The following is a 19,992-nucleotide window of genomic DNA, read 5'->3' as shown; positions in this document are numbered from 1 at the left end:
GTATCTGATTCTTTGTAGCTACCTAGGTGAACAAGTTTTACAGTTTTTACTACAAGCATGGTCTTGCCTCTTGAACTTCATACCCTACCTAGAGGTCCCACAAGTACTTCAAACTTGACATTCCAAAGAATATGCCTTATTGAATACACCAATTTAAGAACCATATCCCCCTGTGTTTACTATCTCAGTGGTATCATCGTCTGTTCAGTTGCCTAAAGCAGAACTCTCAAGGTTGCTTTAGAGTCATCTCACTCCTTTACCCCGAACGAACTTTTTGGCCAACCCAATATTTCTCAAGTAAAGTCTCCATTTCTACAACTACCATTTCAATTCAAGGCCTCATAACCTCTCACATTTATTCAGTCACTGGAGTTGAATTTCAGAAGTGCAGGTCATAAACACTGATGATGGGAGTATGTTGGTACCATGTTTGAGGGCAGTTTGGCAATATCTAGTAAAGTCCAAGTTGCCCAAACCTTACAATACAGTAATTTCATTCCTTGGTATATATCTTCGAGAAACTTTCCCAAATGATCACAAGGATATATAAATAAGAACACGTGTTGGGGGCTTCCCTTGTGGCACAGTGGTTAAGAATCCGCCTGCCAATGCAGGGGACGCGGGTTCGAGCCCTGGTCTGGGAGGATCCCATATGCGCGGAGCAACTAAGCCCGTGAGCCACAACTACTGAGGCTGCGCGTCTGTAGCTTGTGCTCCACAATGGGAGAGGCCGTGACAGTGAGAGGCCCGCACACCGCGATGAAGAGTGGCCCCCACTCGCCACAACTGGAGAAAGCCCTCGCACAGAAACGAAGACCCAACACAGCCAAAAATAAATAAATAAATTTATTTAAAAAAAGAACACGTGTTGGGACTTCTCTAGAGGTCCAGTGGTTAACACTTGGCACTTCCAGTGCAGGGAGCGTGGATTCGATTCCTGGTTGGGGAACTAAGATCCCACGTGCTGCACAGTGCGGCAAAAAAAAAAAAGAACATGTGTTAAGTATTGTTTTTTGTTTGTAATACCAAGAAAATTGGAAACCACCTACATTTCGGGCAACAGAATGGATTGTGATATAGTTGCACACTGGAATTTTATATAACACTGAAAATGGATTAGAACTACACAAATAAATAGAAATCTCACAAATATAATATTGAATAAAAAGTTGCAGAATATAAGGTAATATGCACATATTAAAAACAAAAACCATTTAGAGACATACTCATATTTAGTAAAAGAATAAAGCTGTGTATAGGGATGATAAGTGCGAAAATCAGGAGAGTGTTTACTTCTGGGAAGAGACAGATATGCAATCCAGAATAAGTACCTGGAGAGTTTGAAAGGTATTTGTAACACTTTCTTAAGTTGGATATTGGGTAAACAAACATTCAGTATATTCTTTTCTGCATTCTTTTCTATGTCTAAAATATTTCATTAGAAAAATCATCAGATTTTAAACCTTGTGTGATTCCCCATCATTGATAGGGATAGGATAATGTCCAAATTTCTTTAAATGACATCTTTCTAGCCTTATTTACTACCACTCTTCCATCTATCCTAAGATCTGGCTGAATTAGACATGGCCACAGAGTATCAAATTTCAAACCTCTGTGCCTTGCACATGCTGTTTACCTAGAATGTCTTCCTATTCTTTTCACCTAGCAAAATCTTATTTAATGCTTCAAAATCTAGCTCAGATGTCACCTTTCTTTAAAGCTTACTGGATTCTTTGAGGCCGAATGCCATAGCACTTTGTACATTGCCATAGGACTTTGTACGTTTCTCTCTTAGAGCACTTATCACATTGAGGGATAGTTGTTTACATGTCTGTCCGTCACTAGATGGTGAGCTTCTAAGGACAGAGACTGTTTGTTTTACTTCTGGAATCTCTGCCCCTAGCACAGTGCAGTATGGTACAATACATGTTTGTTGGGTGCATGAATAGATGACTGGAATGAATGGTTCCAAGACTTTATACTGCTACCATTGTCTTCTAGAATCATCAGCTAACCTGACTGAGGTCCTAAAAAGCTAGGGAAGTGGATATTGAAATGCCTAAGAAGTCCTTGTAGGAAGCCCCCCCAACACATAGTACTTCCAAAAGTCTGCTTCAGATCTTAATAGACAACAGTCTTGGCAGCTTCTGGGTTAACCTAGTATAGCCAGGAAGTACACTTTGGAATTGTTAGCAGAGTCCACCTTTCTCAATGATGAGGTGAGTTATTTACCCTAACACAGTAGAATTTACTAAATTCTGATTCCCTCCAGGGTAACAAGAGGACAGCCAAAAGGTTTTAATTAGCTGAAATGGGGCTTTGAGACAATTAAAGCCACTTTAAAGTGCATTACTGATAGGATTATATATTGTCTTTCTTCCTTTTTTTTAAGTAACAAGTCAGGGCAATTAATGCTATTTTTATCTTGCAGATTCACTGAATTTTAAGGATGATTTTAAGGATTCTTTAAAAAACCCTCTCATTGGCTGAGTGATGGGCTGCTGTCATTTATGTAAGCTAGAGGCCCTGCTGAAGGAATCTGTGATTCTGAATGTGTTTCACATGCTAATGTTATAGCTGTTTGTATGCCTTACTGCTCTTGGCAGTAAGGTGTTTTTTTCAGGCCCTTTGTGAGGTTAAAGTTTCTCTTGTGTGCTTCCTACTGAGGACCTTCCCAAATGTATATTGTCTTATAAGCCAAAAGGGAACCAAGGAAACAGTTACAATTAACAGGCAGCTGCAAAGCAGAGCCATTTAGTCTCTTCAGTGTGGTTTGGTGGAGATCAGAGTCTAGAGGCTTCAGTCTGGCTTTAAGTGAAGCAGCTGCATCACCAGCTGGAGACTGACACACTGTAGAGGGCGGGCACAGCACAGCTGAGATCCATCCACTCCCATATAAGAGTGAAAGGCCTCATCCACTCCCATATGAGATTGAAAGGCCTGACTTCAACTTTGCTAGTTGCTTTGTGTTTACGTTTAGTTTAGGGGAGAGGAGGTACAGAACTTGCCATGAGCATCTTTGAGTCAGCACTGAGCAAAAAGATGCAAACAGGATCCCTGCAGGCAAAGGTCTCATGGCTTTCACTAAGGTTTCCTGCTACCCCTTAGCTGGAAGAGATTCAAAACAAGATCCTAGGAAAAGAAGCTATAACTTTTCTCTTTGGTTTACTGGGAAAACTTGGATGGCTATTTTTTTTTTTAGTTGCATTAACCTTAATTTAACTTATCTAGTAAGGTTTCTTTAGCCTGACTTAGTAAAAATTGGGTAATAGTCTCCATCCCTATAAGAAAATGTGTCAAGACATTCTTATCTTTCCTTGCCTGATTAAATTAACTCATATTTCAATACTCTGCTCAAGCACCATCTCCTTTAGAATGCCTTTCCCAAGTTCCCAGGTTGGGCAAATGCCCCTCCTCTGTGTGCTCATGGTACCTTTGGTCTACTCTTTGTCAGTCTAGCCCTTGCAACATCATAATGAGATTGTCTGTCTGTGGTATGTGTCTCTTCCACTAATCTGTAAGTTCCTTGCTACCTGGGATCAAATTTCATTCACCTCCCCCGTTGCCTAGTAGGTATTCAGGTGTTTGTCAGACAAACTGAACCGTCGAGTCATGGGCTGTGCTATCAAACCCTTAGCTTCAGATACCATAGGACTTTCTTCTAGGGACAGAGTGTTCCTTCACTATGTGAGAAAGCAGTCAATTTCCAGAGTAAGGGAAGGCGAGAAGATATAGAATTTCTCTCTTTCTAAAATGGTGCATACAGGATAAACAAAGTCCTGTAATCACTTTAAAACTAAATCTCTCCTTTGCGTAGCATCACCGTTTCAGGAGGAGAAAAGCTTACCATTATTTCTGGTATATGGGAGAGAAAGCAGCTAATAACTTCTTCTTGAGCATAAAACAATTAAATGCAGCCTCCCGTAGAGGCAGTCTGCCAGAGCCGACCGCCTCACCCTCCACATGGGCTTCATCTTCTTACTCTGGATTTCATAGACTCTCCCCCAAAGACCTTCATCTTGTTGCACTATTATGATGAATGTGTGGAGCTGGCTCTTACCCCTGGTTTACTAGCTATTATTGGAGGTGCTGTCAAAGAATCAGGCCTCAAATTTTTCCTCCCATTAAGTCCTCTCCTGGGCAGCGCTGCTTGGTTCTGAGTAGTAGTCATCTAGTCTCCTCTCCTTTTCCCACCTCCCGCTGCCTTTGAATGTAAGGAAACTGCAGGCCCTGTTGCAAACAAAGAGGTATGGTAGAAAGTAAGGCTGTAAATTATTTTTACCACAGCTCTTTGTTTGCACTTGTTCTAGGCCTAGAGAGGAGCTCAAATACGTGATGTGAGACCTCCATCAATTTTGGTCACAAACCCATTCCATGTCATTTCCTCAATAGGTTGGTCATGTCTGTCTCACAGCAGTGTCTCTGGGATCTCCTCTCTGTAATGAGTTAGAGATTCATTGGTTTCTAAACACACGGGCCTTACCTACTTGCCTGTCTACTCTTAACTACTCCTCTGAGTGATAACCACATGGTCTCTGATGAGTATTTTTAATGTGTTATATGATTTTTTAATTTGTCCCCGCAGGAACTCTTACAGCCTTCCTCTTGTAAGGGTTTCTGTTGAATAGACGCTCTCTGGGTCTCTGACTTAGTAGGCTGCCATTTAGTCAGTTTGAGGCTTTTATTTTGACTCTTATAAATTCTTTGCAGAAAAAAATAGGGCCAAAGGTACATTGGGTACCATTTGTAAATCTTAGGATGATTGATAAATACCCATTTCCTTTAGCAAACAGTGGATTTTGTTCAATAATAGATAGTGATTAGGTTGTTGAGAAAAATAGCTTTGGAGCTAACTCATTAATAATGCTGATATTGAGACTACTATTAATATTGAAAAAACAATATTCCTCAGTAATATTTCTTTTCCTGTGGAGAAAGTATATTGCAACAAAGTTTTAACTTTTCCCCTTTCCAGTGAGAGATACCATCAACTTCACCTAAGCAGAATGGTTCAAAACATTGAACAGCTGATTTATTCTTCATTTACTTCTTGATTTACTAAACTATCCTATTCTTCTTACTTTACTACCCAGCTCCCCTGCTTTTTCTCCGACACCCATCCTTTCTACCTCTCAAGGCTCCTTTCTCTAGCCAGCCCTACCACCTGCCCCTACTATTTACACCCAGTCTTCTTAGGGTAAATCACTTGTGCTAGGGCTTCTCTGAAGGCAACAGAGCACAGACAGAGCAGGTGAAAGCAGCCTGCTTTTTCAGAGCTGACAAGAAAGGCAAAGCTCTCTGTCACAGTGGGTGGGCGAGCAGTCAGGGCCGAGTAACGCTGCATCTCGGTGGTTAGCACCTGCAGGCTCAGAGCTGACAGTGCACCGTAATAAGATTCATCTCTGTTCACTTAACTGATGTGGGCTTTATGGTAAATGTTCGCCTGCTTAATTACTTTGGCAGAGTCGCTGATTGCCTTTTCTGAGGAGTTCTAAAAGATCCCCCTGGGATGGAGTATAAACCCCTTTTCATGTCTTTTAATTTCATTCTTTACTTGGAGTACTTGAAAACCAGTATGTGATCCATATAGCCAGTATCCTGTCACTCCTTTACATGAACATCAGGACCACTCCTTTCTAGCATGGTGTCTATATGGCCCATACTGGACCAACTCAAATCTTGACAGCCTTCTTCTGTTTTTATCCACATGAGATCCCCATTCTTCCCTCTCCACCACTGATGTATATGCACAGCTCTTCTCATTTAGTTTGGAATCCATGTGCATCTTTTTCTCTAACCAGTATGGGATCCACAGAATATTTCCCTCTCTCCCCAGTCTAGCATGTGATCCATTAAATTAATTTCCTTCTATTTTTGAAGTGATAAGAAAAGAAGCCTAAGTTAGTCAGTTACTATTTTTTTTTTGCCATCCTGCCCCCCCCCGCTCAAAAGTTGTAAATGCCTTATAATAAATTGATTAATTGCACAAATGGGAATGAGGTATAATTAAAATACTTCCAGTTTTTGGCGCATGTCAGTTTTTTTTCTTTAAAGTTCTCAGGTCACATTCAGGGGATTGGAATGTTCACGATTAATTAAAAGTAGATCACTTCTTGGGGTTTTGAGCTATCTGCACTGCCTCAGAAGTCCTCCCAGGTATGTATTAGGATTTTCCTGTATCCTGAGTAGGGCAGAAAATCTATTAGACATTTTTACATGGCCCATTTTGTTCCTTTATATTCACTAGTTTCTGAGAGTGTAGAGGGGCTTTGCTTCTGGAGACAGGAAATCCAGGGCTAAACTACTAATTGCAGAGGCTATCAAAGGTTTGCATTCTATAGCCCCAGGAACTCTGCCAGCAACTGCTGGCCTGCCACTAGAGACAGAGTAAGGGAATCTGTAGCACAGAGTAATGGGATCTGAGCAGACGTAGGCTAATCTTGTAGGTGTTTTGTCCTAGGAAAGTTTTGGGGCCTCTGTTCATTTATTGAGAGAAAGCTTTGATAAAAAGCAGACATTTCTAAGGGGCATGGATTAAGTGATGTCTTTTATGGAAATGTAGATGGTCCATTTGACTTCTGTGGTTCCTTTATCTCCTGTGGTTCATTCTTCTCCATTTACATTCATTGTGATTATGGAAACAGTGAAACAATGTCAGGCCAGTATCTAAAGCAGGAAGGAATTCTGTTTCTGTCTCATGGCAGTGCTGGAAGAGATAATTTAGCCAAAGTGTAAAGCCCATGGCATCTTACTTGGCTTAAATCTATGGTTTGGGGCCACAGTAACTAGAAATTAGCTCAGTTTTCAAGCAAATTAGCTATAACCAATTGCTTAATTTCTAGCAGGTGATGAGGCGGAAACCTACTTTGGGCAAAATCATGCATCAAGGTAGAAAGCTCAAACTGCCAAAATGTGTAGCCATGCACAGCTTCAGAAAATGAGGCCACTGCCCCTCAGGCCATGTATGTTTCATATACATTAACTCTTTCCTCTTTCCTTCCAGTTAATGAATTGTGAACTTTCATTTGTCCAATGCAGATACTGGAAAAATATTGTCCAGTAGTTGTAAGTTACCTAGTGTGACACATGTGTTTCTCACCTAGAAATCAAGAGGAATACTGACTTAAATCATTCTCTGATTTAAAACCTGAGCATTACTATGGTGTAGTATGAGGCATTCTCTATTCCATTTCCTTCAATCAATAAATTTATGTGTACAAATAAATCAAGTTCTCTTGGCCAATTTACAGACTTGGATCATTGAATAAAGCAAGCAAGTAGAGGCATTGGCCAGTAGCTCATCCTTCCTGATGGTGCCTTCTGTAGTAAGGGTCCATTTTTGTGTCTCTGGTCCTGAAAAGAATGGCCACAGGAACAGCAGTATAAGGAAGGGGATAATTGGCCTGAAAGGGTTAAAACCTAGTACATAAGGGATAAGTTGGAGGAAAACCCTAACAGGTCACTTGCTGAAGTTCTGACTAGATAGTGTCAAAGTGAAAAGGTTAAAAGGTATTCTTATTTGAGGTTTCATTTTGTTTAATGTTAATCAGCAGAGTCTCTGAGGCTTGTAATACACTGCTGTTAAAAGGCATCAAGGTAAATTGCTTTTTTGGTTGCTGTTGAATTGGATGGGCTGAAGATTCATTGACTTCACGAAGAGGGAAGCTTATTACTGCATGAAATGGGAATATATGAGGCAATTCTGAAGGTGAAAAGAAATGTTAGTTTAAAGTTAAATAACGTGGACTTCTCTGGTGGCCAGTGGTTAAGAATCCGCCTGCCAGTGCAGGGGACACGGGTTAGAGCCCTGGTCCAGGAAGATCCCACATGCCGCGGAGCAGCTAAGCCCGTGCACCACAACTACTGAGCCTGCGCTCTAGAGCCCGCGAGCCACAACTACTGAAGCCCTCGCGCCTAGAGCCTGTGCTTCGCAACAAGAGAAGACACTGCAATGAGAAGCTGGCGCACTGCAACGAAGAGTAGCCCCCGCTCGCCGCAACTAGAGAAAGCCCACGTGCAGCAATGAAGACCCAATGCAGCCAAAAATAAATAAATAAATAAATTTATAAGAGAAAAGAGTTTATGAAACATTAAAATAAATAAAAGTTAATACAAATAGAATTACCATATGACCCAGCAATCCCACTACTTGGCATATACCCTGAGAAAACCAAAATTCAAAAAGAGTCATGTACCAAAATGTTCATTGCAGCTCTATTTACAATAGCCAGGACATGGAAACAACCTAAGCGCCCATCATCGGATGAATGGATAAAGAAGATGTGGCACATATACACAATGGAATATTACTCAGCCTTAAAAAGAAATGAAATTGAGCTATTTGTAATGAGATGGATAGACCTAGAGTCTGTCATACAGAGTGAAGTAAGTCAGAAAGAAAAAGACAAATACCGTATGCTAACACATATATATGGAATTTAAGGGAAAAAAATGTCATGAAGAACCTAGGGGTAAGATAGGAATAAAGACGCAGACCTACTGGAGAACGGACTTAAGGATATGGGGAGGGGGAAGGGTGAGTTTTGACAGGGCGAGAGAGAGTCATGGACATATACACACTAACAAACGTAGTAAGGTAGATAGCTGGGGGGAAGCAGCCGCAAGGCACAGGGATATTAGCTCGGTGCTTTGTGACAGCCTGGAAGGGTGGGATGGGGAGAGTGGGAGGGAGGGAGACGCAAGAGGGAAGACATATGGGAACATATGTATATGTATAGCTGATTCACTTTGTTGTAAAGCAGAAACTAACACACCATTGTAAAGCAATTATACCCCAATAAAGATGTTTAATTCATAAAAAAAAAAAGTTAAATAACTCAACCTCAGGTAGACCATTTTAATCACCCCCACATACCACTCAGTCATACCTTCAACCCTTTCTCAGAGGCCAGTCTTGTAACCTGTATGTTTGAAGGTTTCCCAAGTTGAAGCAGTTATGAACATGATGGTTTTCTTGTCTTTTTTTTTTTTTTTTTTTGGCCGTGCCGCATTGCACGTGGGATCTTAGTTCCTTGAGTATCCCCTGCAGTCCTGCAGTGGAAGCACGGAGTCCTAACTATTGGACCGCCAGGGAATTCCCCTGGTTTTCTTGTCTTTAATTCCAGATATCTGGGAATATGCTCTGTAGTGTAGATCACTGGACTGCTCTTTTGGGTCTAGGAAAAGAGAAGATGCTTGAGGGGGGAAAGTTTCCTTTAGGGCAAGTTATGGTTATATAGGAAAACACAAAGCAAAGCTTTGGAAAGGAAACCCAACCAGATGAAGAATACCTCTCTGGTACTCAGAGGTTGATGTCTTGCCCAAGGTCATGCAGCCTAGAAATGGGGGAATCAGGATTTTAACTCAGGTCTAATGCCTCTAAGGCCTTGCCTTTTACATTATATACATCATGTTGTTCAGGGAAACAATGGTGCTTTAACCGGGCTTTCCAAAAGGAAAAATAAGGCTTTGGCTTTTTAGTGATAAAGAAAAATAGCATTCCATGTGAAGAAAACCATGTAAGCAAAAGCATGACATCCAGGTATACATGTTTAAGCAAGTATTTGAGAATACAGGACTATAGCTCTTATGAGGCTGGGCTTGAAATCCAAATGTATTTTTATCAGGCTTCATATATTCACCCATAATCAGACTCTTTAATGTAAATCTGGTAGCCTTATAGGAATAATTTTAGGGTGAAACTTTTAGGAATCTTCCTAGTATGTACCATGTTGAGTATACCAGTTGTTTCCTCCTTCCTTGGAATCAGAGCTTATAGAAACTTTTCCTGTAAACAACCGTTGCCTGTTTTTCTCCTTTATGCCTGAAGGATTTACATAGCAGCTTTTAGAGACAGTTGGTTTTCTTCAAATGTCTCAGTAAGGAAACAGTCACCATGTTCTGAGCTTCTGGATGAAACTATTATTTATTTGTTGTTTTATAAAAGACCCTTAAAGGCTTCTGTCTGTGGGAGATAGCTGGGATTGTGAGAAATTGCATCTTAGGAGGATTTACTTTAGATTCACATTGGATATGAGGAAGAATCCACATTTTCTCTTAAACTACATTGCCTAGTAACATTTCCATGCATTTCCTGGGTAAGCTGGGCATTAACTGTGTCTCCGCCAGCATCCACCCAGCACTGGGGGAAAGAAAGCTGCTTTGCAGAGTCATGAGTCAGAGAGAATAAGTTAAAAATGGACCAAGAAATCCTCAGCCAGTTTGTAGCTCAGCCTTGCTGTTCCATCTGTCCACTTCATTTTGCTTCAGTTTATATAAGTGACCCCTGTCTTCAGCAGTCAGAAGTTGACAGTTGCATTGGAGGGTGGCCCAGATTCTTGCCCTTAAAGGTGCTTTGGGTGCAAAGCCATCCCTTACTGTGGCTGACTTTAGCAATTTCCCTTTCTGTGACATTGTCTGTTTCTTATTCCTTTTCCTTTTTGGGACTTTCCAGTTCAGTAGCAATAGGAGACCCAGTACCAGGGTATAACATACTCCCCCACTCCTCTTCCACCCCCTACCCCCAAATAAACAAACAAAAATTCAGGCTTACTTTTAGAAGATATTGGATTACTTTTATAAGAAATGCCAGAAAGCTTTTCCCTAGCCTCCTGGTATGACTTGAAAGGAAGAGAAAGCTTTACTGTCTTCAGTGACAACTTTTGTTCCTTCACTGGGGGACAGCTGTTCATGTCTGAGACACTTTTTCTTCTGGGATGGGGATAAAACATTTTTATTGTTATTTTCATACTTTTGGAGAATACCTGGTGATCATGGACCTCCTTACTTGTGGTAAGACTGGAAAAAAACCTTCTTAGACTTTCATTTATTCAGTTTTACTAAAGGCTTGGGAATATATTGGTGAGCAAAATAAATTTGGTCCCTGCTTTCATGGAGCATTTAGTTCCAGTTTGAGGAAAGCTGGAGGTTTGTTAAGAAATTATATTCCCATTCCCCACTCAGTTCTACCTCCAGACTCCTTTCCCTTTCCTTGGGCCTTATTTCTTTAAATCCTCTTCCTAGTCTTGGATGGATGGCTCTCTCTGGGTAATGTGGGCAGCTCCAGCCATCTCTCAAAAAAAAAAAAAAAAAAAAAGTCGTCATCAGTGTTGAGAATAGGAGAACCTTCTTTCTCCCCCACCAGTTTACCCCCAACATTTTTTTTTCTTTTGGCTGCATCGGGTCTTAGATGCCATGTGCAGGATCTTTGTTGAGGCACGCAGGCTCTTCGTTGCGGCACGTGGGCTTCTCTCTAGTTGTGGCGTGCAGGTTTTCTCTTCTCTAGCTGTGGCATGCAGGCTCCAGGGAATGCGGGCTCTCTAGTTGTGGCTCGCGGGTTCCAGAGCACGTGGGCTCTGTAGTTTGAGGCACACAGCCTCTCTAGTTGAGGCGCATGAGCTCAGTAGTTGCCCCGGCATGTGGGATCTTAGTTCCCTGACCAGGGATTGAACCTGCATCCCCTGCATTGGAAGGCAGATTCTTTACCACTGGACCACCAAGGAAGTCCCTAATTTATTTTCTATCTCTACAAATTTGCCTATTCTGAACTTTTCCTATAAATGGAATGGTACAATATGTGGCCTTTTGTGTCTGGCTTCTTTTACGTAACGTAATATTTTCAAGGTTCATTCATATTGTAGCATTTATCAGTACTTCATTCCTTTTTATGGGTGAATAATATTCTCCTGTAGCTCTACCACATTCTTCAGGTAATGGACATTTGGATTGTTTTTTGGCTATTATGTTTTTTGGCTATTATGAATAATGCTGCTATGAACACTTGTGTACAAGTTTTTGTGTAAACATAATGGGTTCATTCTTTTGGACAAGTATGTAGGAGTAGAATTTCTGGGTCATAGGTAACTCTGTGTATTAACATTTGAGGAACTGCCAAACCACTTTCCAAAGTAGCTGTACCATCTTACAATCCTACCAGCAGTGTATGAGAGTTCTAATTTCTTCCTGTCCTTACCAACAGTTGTTAACTGTCCTTTGGTTATTGCTATCTTAGTGGATGTGAAGTGGTATCTCACTGGGTTTCTCATCAGATACATGATTTGCAACTATTTTCTCCCATTCTGTGGGTTGTCTTCACTTTCTTTCTTTTTTTTTTTTTTAATTTATTTCTTTATTTATTTTTGGCTGCATTAGGCTTTGTTGCTGCGTGCAGGCTTTCTCTAGTTGCTGCGAGCGAGGACTACTCTTCATTGCAGTGCGTGGGCTTCTCATTGCGGTGGCTTCTCTTGTTGCGGAGCATGGGCTCTAGGCACACAGGCTTCAGTAGTTGCGGCTCACGGGCTTCAGTAGTTGTGGCTCGAGGGCTCTAGAGCGCAGGCTCAGTAGTTGTGGTGCACGGGCTTAGTTGCTCCGTGGCATGTGGGATCTTCCTGGACCAGGGCTCAAACCCGTGTCCCCTGCATTGGCAGGCAGATTCTTAACCACTGAACCACCAGGGAAGTCCCTCTTTTCACTTTCTTGATGGTATCATTTGCAGCACAAAAGTTTTTAAACTTGACCTACTTTTTCTTTTGTCAGCTTGTGCTTTTGGTATCCTAAGAAATCATTACCTAATCCAAGTTCATGAAGATTTACTCTCATGTGTTCTAAAAATTTTATAGTTTTTAGATCTTACATTAAATCTGTGTTCCATTTTGAGGTTTTTTTTCTTTTTTTGGCCACACCACATGGCATGTGGGATCCAAGTTCCCCAACCAGGGATCGAACCCATGCACCCTGCATTTGAAGCACAGAGTCTTAACCATGGGACCAACCAGGGACGTCCCATTTTTTTTTTGTTTTTTGGCTTTTTTGGTGGTACGCAGGCCTCTCACTGTTGTGGCCTCTCCTGTTGCGGAGCACAGGCTACGGATGCGCAGGCTCAGCGGCCATGGTTCACGGGCCCAGCCGCTCCGCAGCATGTGGGATCTTCCCGGACTGCGGCATGAACCTGTGTCCCCTGCATTGGCAGGCAGACTCTCAACCATTGCGCCACCAGGGAAGCCCAGGGGAGTCCCATTTTGAGTTAATTATTGTGTACAGTATGTGGTAGTGGTTCAACATCATTCTTTTGCATGTAGATTTTCAGTTGTCCCAGCATCACTTCTTGAAAAGACTCTTCCCACTTAATTGTTTTGCCACCTTTGTAAAAGAGAAGCCTTAATCTATTTATAATGGCTGTTTTCTCATTCATTGCCCACTCACACCTTCCTCTTCTTCCCTACTCCTCCTCTCCTTTCAAGTCCCCTTTTCCAAAATACTTCTTAGCATGAAAGCTTTCCTTTGGCAAAGCTAGGTTTTGTTTAAATACCTGAAGGGCTGATATTAGATAAAAACCAATCTCAAAATGCAATCTCAAAATGCAAACAGGGAATTCTCTGGTGGTCCAGTGGTTAGGACTCTGGTCTCACTGCTGAGGGCCCAGGTTTGATCCCTGGTCGGGGAACTAAGATCCCACAAGTTTTGCAGTGTGGCCAAAAAAAAAAAAAAGAAGAAAATAAAAGGGAAAATGCACATCTCTGTCTTTGCCATGTATGGTGCTACGAACCCTGCTGCTGATAACCCATGTGGCTACATTTGTGGCATTTGATTGGAACTTTGTGGCATAGGACCCTCAAAATGATCCTCTTCTAGAAGAGAAGGATACAATAACCTGAAATGTAAAGGATATGAAGAGAGGAAGTTACCAGCAGCATGAGAAGCTGACTTTATCCACTCTACTACTTTGCTAAGACTGACTCTGGCTTGGGGTCTGCTTTGCCCAAATGCCAGGGTCTCTGTGGAGAGTAGAATATCCACATATTTGTCTTCTCAGCTGCCATAACAAAATACCACAGACTAGGCAGCTTAAAAAATAGAAATTAATTTTCTCACAGTTCTGGAGGCTAGAAGTCCCAGATCAAAATCCAGCAGGGTCAGTTTCTGGTGAGGACTCTCTTCCTGGCTTGCAGACAGCTGCCTTCTGGCTGTGTCTTCACATGGTGGAGAGAGAGAGATCAAGCAAGCTCTCTGTTATCCCTTCTTTTAAGGACACTAATTCTGTTTAGTGCCTCACCCTTATGACCTCATTTAACCTTAGTTACTTCCATGAAGACTCTCTCTCCAAATATAATTACATCAGAGGTTAGTGCTTCAGTATATGAATTGGTGGGGTGGGGGCAGATATTGTCCATAACAATTCAGTACAAACCTAGTGGGGATGCCCTGATTAAGGCTGTCCTAGCTTCCTGCTCCTCCAAGACTTTTCTCCCTGGTCTCTTCAGTTACCTTCTTTCCTTACTGACCTTCGTTTTCTACAAGGCTAGTCAGGGGCAAGGAACTTGTGTCCTTCGTGCAGTATTCACCTTCTCTGAACCTGCCCTTTTTGGATGGAATGGGTAGGGAGGGACTTGAACTCATACTTTAATCATTCATCTTCTTTTTATTTATTTATTTTTTTGTTTTTAACATCTTTATTGGAGTATAATTGCTTTACAATGGTGTGTTAGTTTCTGCTGTATAACAAAGTGAATCAGCTATAGGTATACATATATCCCCATATCCCTTCCCTCTTGCATCTCCCTCCCACCCTCCCTATCCCACCCCTCTTCATCTTCTGATAGAAAAAAAATTGCTATTTCTTCTCTGGAACCTCAAATTTTAGACTTTAGCACTGGACAGTTGCTACCTGTCAGGTGTTGATCAGTGAAAATGAGAGAGCTACTTTAGAATCTCTTAGTAGACCCCTCCCCCTTCTCCCAGATGTTCAGAAGAGATGATAGTAAATCTTTTTTAAGGTGATATCAGTGGGAAGGAAAGCCTAATGAAAAGAGAGAGATTCCTCCTTCATCCATAAATCTGGTATTTCATCTTTTTCCTACTGAGAACTAGTCAGGCATAAGTTTAATTCTGGGACCGTGGCCAGGTGGGGAAATGTGAAATCACAACCCAGGTGAACCCTGGTAGCCTCCAAACTTCCTGGTGAAGGAGAAACTAAGTATTTCAGTCACTGCAAAGGTATGTGTCACTCAGTGTGGGCTGACTTAGCCTGGTTTTGGTGTTTTGTCATCTCTTTGCTGTCTCAGAACATATTTCCATTTCAACAGTATGAAGTCCTGAGAACTTTAATAGGAAGCTTCCAAACCCTCTCTGAAATACCCTGCTAAAGAACATGGAGGGAGAACAGCCAGTGTCAGTCTATTTTTCTTACTTCTTAGGCCTAGTGCCCTGCACCTGCTATCTTCAGAAGATCAGATTAGTACTCAGATTTTACAGATAACAATCCCAAATAAACAGCAAGAAAAGTAAAGCAGGGACGTATACTCTGTGTCCTTTGTGGGTACTGAATTAGAAATTATTAACTGGATGTACAGTGTTCCACCTCTCTCAGGTTTCTAAGCAGTCCCTTAACTTGCCTGGTGGGAGACCTTCCATCACTTGCTGAGATCTGAAGCTCTGGGACGAGAATGTCACAGGGCGGGTTGGAAGATGATTTTATCTTCATTCCAAATATAAATTCTCAGACTGGCAAATCTGTCATACCCTCAGGATAAGTTTGCCCAAACAATATTAGCATATATGCCCTGCAATATCAAGCACAGGGCATCCACAGACCCAACTGACACTTGGCAGGTATAATGGTGAGAAGGGAAGGAAATAAGTGTACTTTTTTTTTCTTTTAATAGAGTCTTTTTTAAACTTTATTTCTTTTTGGCTGCGTTGAGTCTTTGTTGCTGCAGACGGGCATTCTCTAGTTGCGGTGAGCAGGGGCTCTTCATTGTGGTGCGTGGGCTTCTCATTGCAGTGGCTTCTTTTGTTGTGGAGCACGGGTTCTAGGGCGCGCACGCTTCAGTAGTTGTGGCACGCAGGCTCAGTAGTTGTGGCTCGCAGGCTCTAGAACGCAGGCTCAGTAGTTGTGGTGCACGGGCTTAGTTGCTCCGTGGCAGGCAGGATCTTCCTGGACCAGGGCTTGAACCCATGTCCCCTGCATTGGCAGGCAGATTCTTAACCACTGCACCACCAGGGGAGTCCCAGTAAGTGTACTTTTTGAAGATAGTACCTTCCAATTTTTTTCTTTCTCTCCCCCATTCCCTCTCTCCTCCTTTTCTTGCTCTGAGCACCTGCCCCCCTCTTTCTTTCTTCCCTCTTTTTCTTTTTCCTTTCTCTCTCTTTTCTTGCTTCCTTGCTTTATTTCTTGGCAAGAAAATTCTTCAGATAGAAAGGGAATAGAGTTACAGCATCCCCATCTGTTCCATTCCCAGGGATTATTTAGTTGTCCAAATTTCACCAGCTTCTCTGGATTGCCAGCTGGGCCCCAGTGGCTGCTACCATCCCACCCAGGCAGACATTAGGGTTTTTTGGAGTTCTCTGTTTTCCAAACCTAGGCAAACCAAACCAAAACAAAAAAATCCTAGTTCAGTCAAGTCAGGATTTGTTTTTTATATAATTTAATTTATTTATTTATGTATTTGGCTGTATTGGGTCTTTGTTGCTGCGCGTGGGCTTTCTCTAGTTGTGGTGAGCGGGGGCTATTCTTTGCTGCGGTGCACGGACTTCTCATTGCAATGGCTTCTCTTGTTGCAGAGCACGGACTCTAGGCACGTGGTCTTTAGTAGTTTTGGCACGCAGGCTCAGTAGTTGTGGCGTACGGGCTTAGTTGCTCCGCAGCATGTGGGATCTTCCCAGACCAGGGATCGAACCTGTGTCCCCTGCATTGGGAGGCAGATTCTTAACCACTGCACCACCAGGGAAGTCCGAGTCAGGATTTTTTTCAAAAAAATTTTTTTACTAAGAAATTTAAAGGAAACCTTAGGAAAAAACAAACCTACAAAAGCATGAAATAGATGTATTTACAGAATGCAGATTCTGTTTTCCAAAATAACTGAGATCTAATTGTAGATTGATTTGTCTATGGTATTTCCTTTTCTCAATCCCATCACTTTTGCATGCTGGACCCTATGACTCAGACTCTACACTGGGTTAACTAAGTTAGTACTGCTGCTAGGTTTGGTGGGATTCTCAGTTCCCTAAACCTGCCCTCCCATCTTCTCATTGGGTTTAGCCTCCTGGTTTTCTTTTCTGCTCCTGGACTGTTGTCATCCTTGCCAATACCCCCAAATGTTGCCTTCTGAATGAGAAAAATATTTGACACCCCACTTGGTCACAATGGATATTTGGGATTTAGACCAAGCCCCACAACCTTAACTTGCAGATAATATCTCTACCCTTCGTCCTAGCCTCTAGAAAAATAAGTTAGCAAAACTTGCCTCTTGCTCCTGACCCATTTCTGTCCTATTTGATTTGTTCATTCATTGAATATTTATTGAGCACCAGCTTGTGCCAGGCATTGTGCTAGATACTTGACATTGCTTTGTTATATAAATATTGCAAGAATCCTCTTAAGATTTAGTTCACTCTTTCAACAAACATTTATTGTATGCCTACAATGCACCCTTCCTAGATACTGTGCTAACTGCTAAAGTAGATATTATTATTCCCGTTTTTTTCCTTTGGTGAGACATACAGCTTCCCAAAATCGTTCAGAAAAACAAGTGGTCAAACTAGGATTCCAAACCATAGTGGGGTTTTTTTTTGAAGTTTCTGGCTTATACTTATATTAGATTAAATGGTTTTATAATCCTTTACTATCAGTAAGTTATATTAAAAGAACATATTGATTTCTATTATGCTATCCAGACATACACATTTTAATAAATTGTTTATTTTGGAATAATTTTAGAATTACAGAAAAAGTGCAAAGATAACCCACAGGGTTTCTGTATGCCCCTCAGCCTAGTTTCCCCCATCTTACATTACCATGGAACATTTATCAACACTAAGAAATGGGCATTGATACGTTGCTAATAACTAAACTTCATAGTTTATGTGGGTTTCACCAGTTTATCCATTAATGTCCCCTTTCTGTTCCAGGATCCAATTCAGAGTTATCACATTGCATTTGGTTGTCATGTCTCCCCAACGGTCTCTGGTCTGTGACAGTTTCTCAAGTTTTGTTTTTCATGACCTTAACAGTCTCGAGGAGTACTGGCTAGGTATTCTGTAGAATGTACCCCAGTGTGGGTTTGTCTGATGTTTTTCTCACGATTAGATTCTGAGATTATGGATTTTTGAAAGTATATAACAGAGGCGAAGTGCCCTTCTCATCAGATCATACCAGGCGTTACCTGACAGCCACATGACATCACTGGTGATATTCACCTTCATCGCTTGGTTAAGGTAGTATTCGCCAGGATTCTTTACTGTCAAGATACTATTTTTACCTTTCACTACTCTTCTTTGGAAATAAGTCTAGCCTACTCTCAGTGGGAATGGGAATTAAACTCCACCTCCTAAGGAGGAGAGTATCTACACATGTTATTTGAAATTGTTCTGTTAGAAATATTTGTCTGTTCTCCACATTTCTTTAATCACTTTTATATCACTAAGGACCCATGCTAACCTCTGGTCTAAAACCTGTGCTTTTTCTGCTGTACCAGACAAGAAATGACAAAGACCTGTACTAAGACATTTGTTTCAGGAAAATTTATTTCAGATTTCAGAGGTTTTTAAAAGGTAGATTTGGGGCTTCCCTGGTGGCGCAGTGGTTGAGAGTCCACCTGCCGATGCAGGGGACACGGGTTCGTGCCCTGGTCCGGGAAGATCCCACATGCCGCGGAGTGGCTAGGCCCGTGAGCCATGGACGCTGAGCCTGTGCGTCCAGAGCCTGTTGCTCCGCAACGGGAGAGGCCACAACAGTGAGAGGCCCGCGTACCGCAAAATAAATAAATAAATAAATAAAATAAAAAATAAATAAAATAAAAGGTAGATTTGATAAGACTTGGTGACCTTGAATGTGACAGAGTGGTGGAGGAGGGAGTGTTTGAAAGCACTCAGATTTTGGTTTGAATGGCTGGAAATAAAATTTTGGTTTGAAATATTAACTAACAAATATGATGATTGGTTGTAGGCTTTGATAAAGCTTAGCTTCTTCAGAGACTGTATTTAGCCTATGTGTTACTGAATGCCCTGTTCTCCCAAGTAAACTACTACTTTTCTTTCTGACTGAAACACCAGGGCCCCCTAGTGGACAGCCCCCCGGGTCCTGTTTCTTGTCTAAAGGATGCTTGGTTTTGTTTTTTGTTTGGTTGTGAGGTTTTTCCCTAGTTCATTTGCAGAGCAGAGATGCTTGATTCTGTTCTCTGTCTAATAAATTATTAAACCCTTCCCATTTTAAAGTAATCAGTTCACCCTGTGTGACCTCATGTTCCTAAGAGGACAGTTACTCTCTGACAGGTACTCCCATGCTCTCATACTCTAAACCAGAAGGTAGTCGATACTTGTTTTTAACTCATTTATCCTCTTATTCCATCTGGTGCTATATTAATGTTAATTCTTTGTTTCAGAGCCATCATCAACCACTTTAACCCCAAAATTGAATCCTACGCTGCTGTGAATCACATATCCCAACTGTCAGAGGAGCAGGTAAGCCACTACTTTCCTCATAGTGACCCTAGTTTGTGGCTAGCATCAAGCCCTCTCTGATGGCAGAGGGGTTCTATGACTGAGCTTCTAATGGGAGTGGCAAGAGCTAGGCTGCTAAGAGGAATTAGTAAGGGATTTGTTGGTAGTACTTTAAATAGAATGATGGCTTCTGTTTTTGTGCCATATGAAGGGTTTGCTTAATTATGTAGAAGATATGTAGGTGAAATTTTGGTGAATTGTTATTTTAGAGTGGGTGATATGGCATTTCTTCTTTTAATTTTAGGCAGAGAGTCATTTTGACTTTTGAAAATAAGAAATGAAAACTTAGCAGTAGTTGAAACTGCCAGTTAGAAAAACCCTGAGTTCAGCTTAATTTGAGGCTGTTTGGCTCCTTAAAACATGAGCCCTCCTTGGGACAGATTTTCCTTAGTAATTGAGTTCTAATTTGCCTTGAGCATTTATTTCGGAGCAGGTTTTTCTGTGATATGGACCAAGTTGGAGATGCAGATAGTGTTGTGTGTTTGTTTTCCTTGAGTC

At 41.6% G+C, this 19,992-nt stretch overlaps 1 protein-coding gene across 5 annotated transcripts in view; it reads left to right on the top strand.

Moving 5' to 3' along the window:
* The window catches only part of ARMH3 (armadillo like helical domain containing 3), a 175,519-nt gene that overhangs the window by 121,699 nt on the left and 33,828 nt on the right, over positions 1–19,992 (top strand). For all 5 annotated transcript variants that reach the window (XM_032608970.1, XM_032608973.1, XM_032608974.1 and 2 more), the window contains one exon: positions 19,377–19,455. In XM_032608970.1, the coding sequence (XP_032464861.1) occupies positions 19,377–19,455 (79 nt within the window). The remainder of the gene's footprint in view (positions 1–19,376; positions 19,456–19,992) is intronic.

Source organism: Phocoena sinus, chromosome 16 (assembly GCF_008692025.1).
Source record: "Phocoena sinus isolate mPhoSin1 chromosome 16, mPhoSin1.pri, whole genome shotgun sequence".
Lineage (NCBI taxonomy): Eukaryota > Metazoa > Chordata > Mammalia > Artiodactyla > Phocoenidae > Phocoena > Phocoena sinus.
Note: the sequence above shows the minus strand (reverse complement) of the source record. Positions and strands in the feature narration are given on the sequence as shown.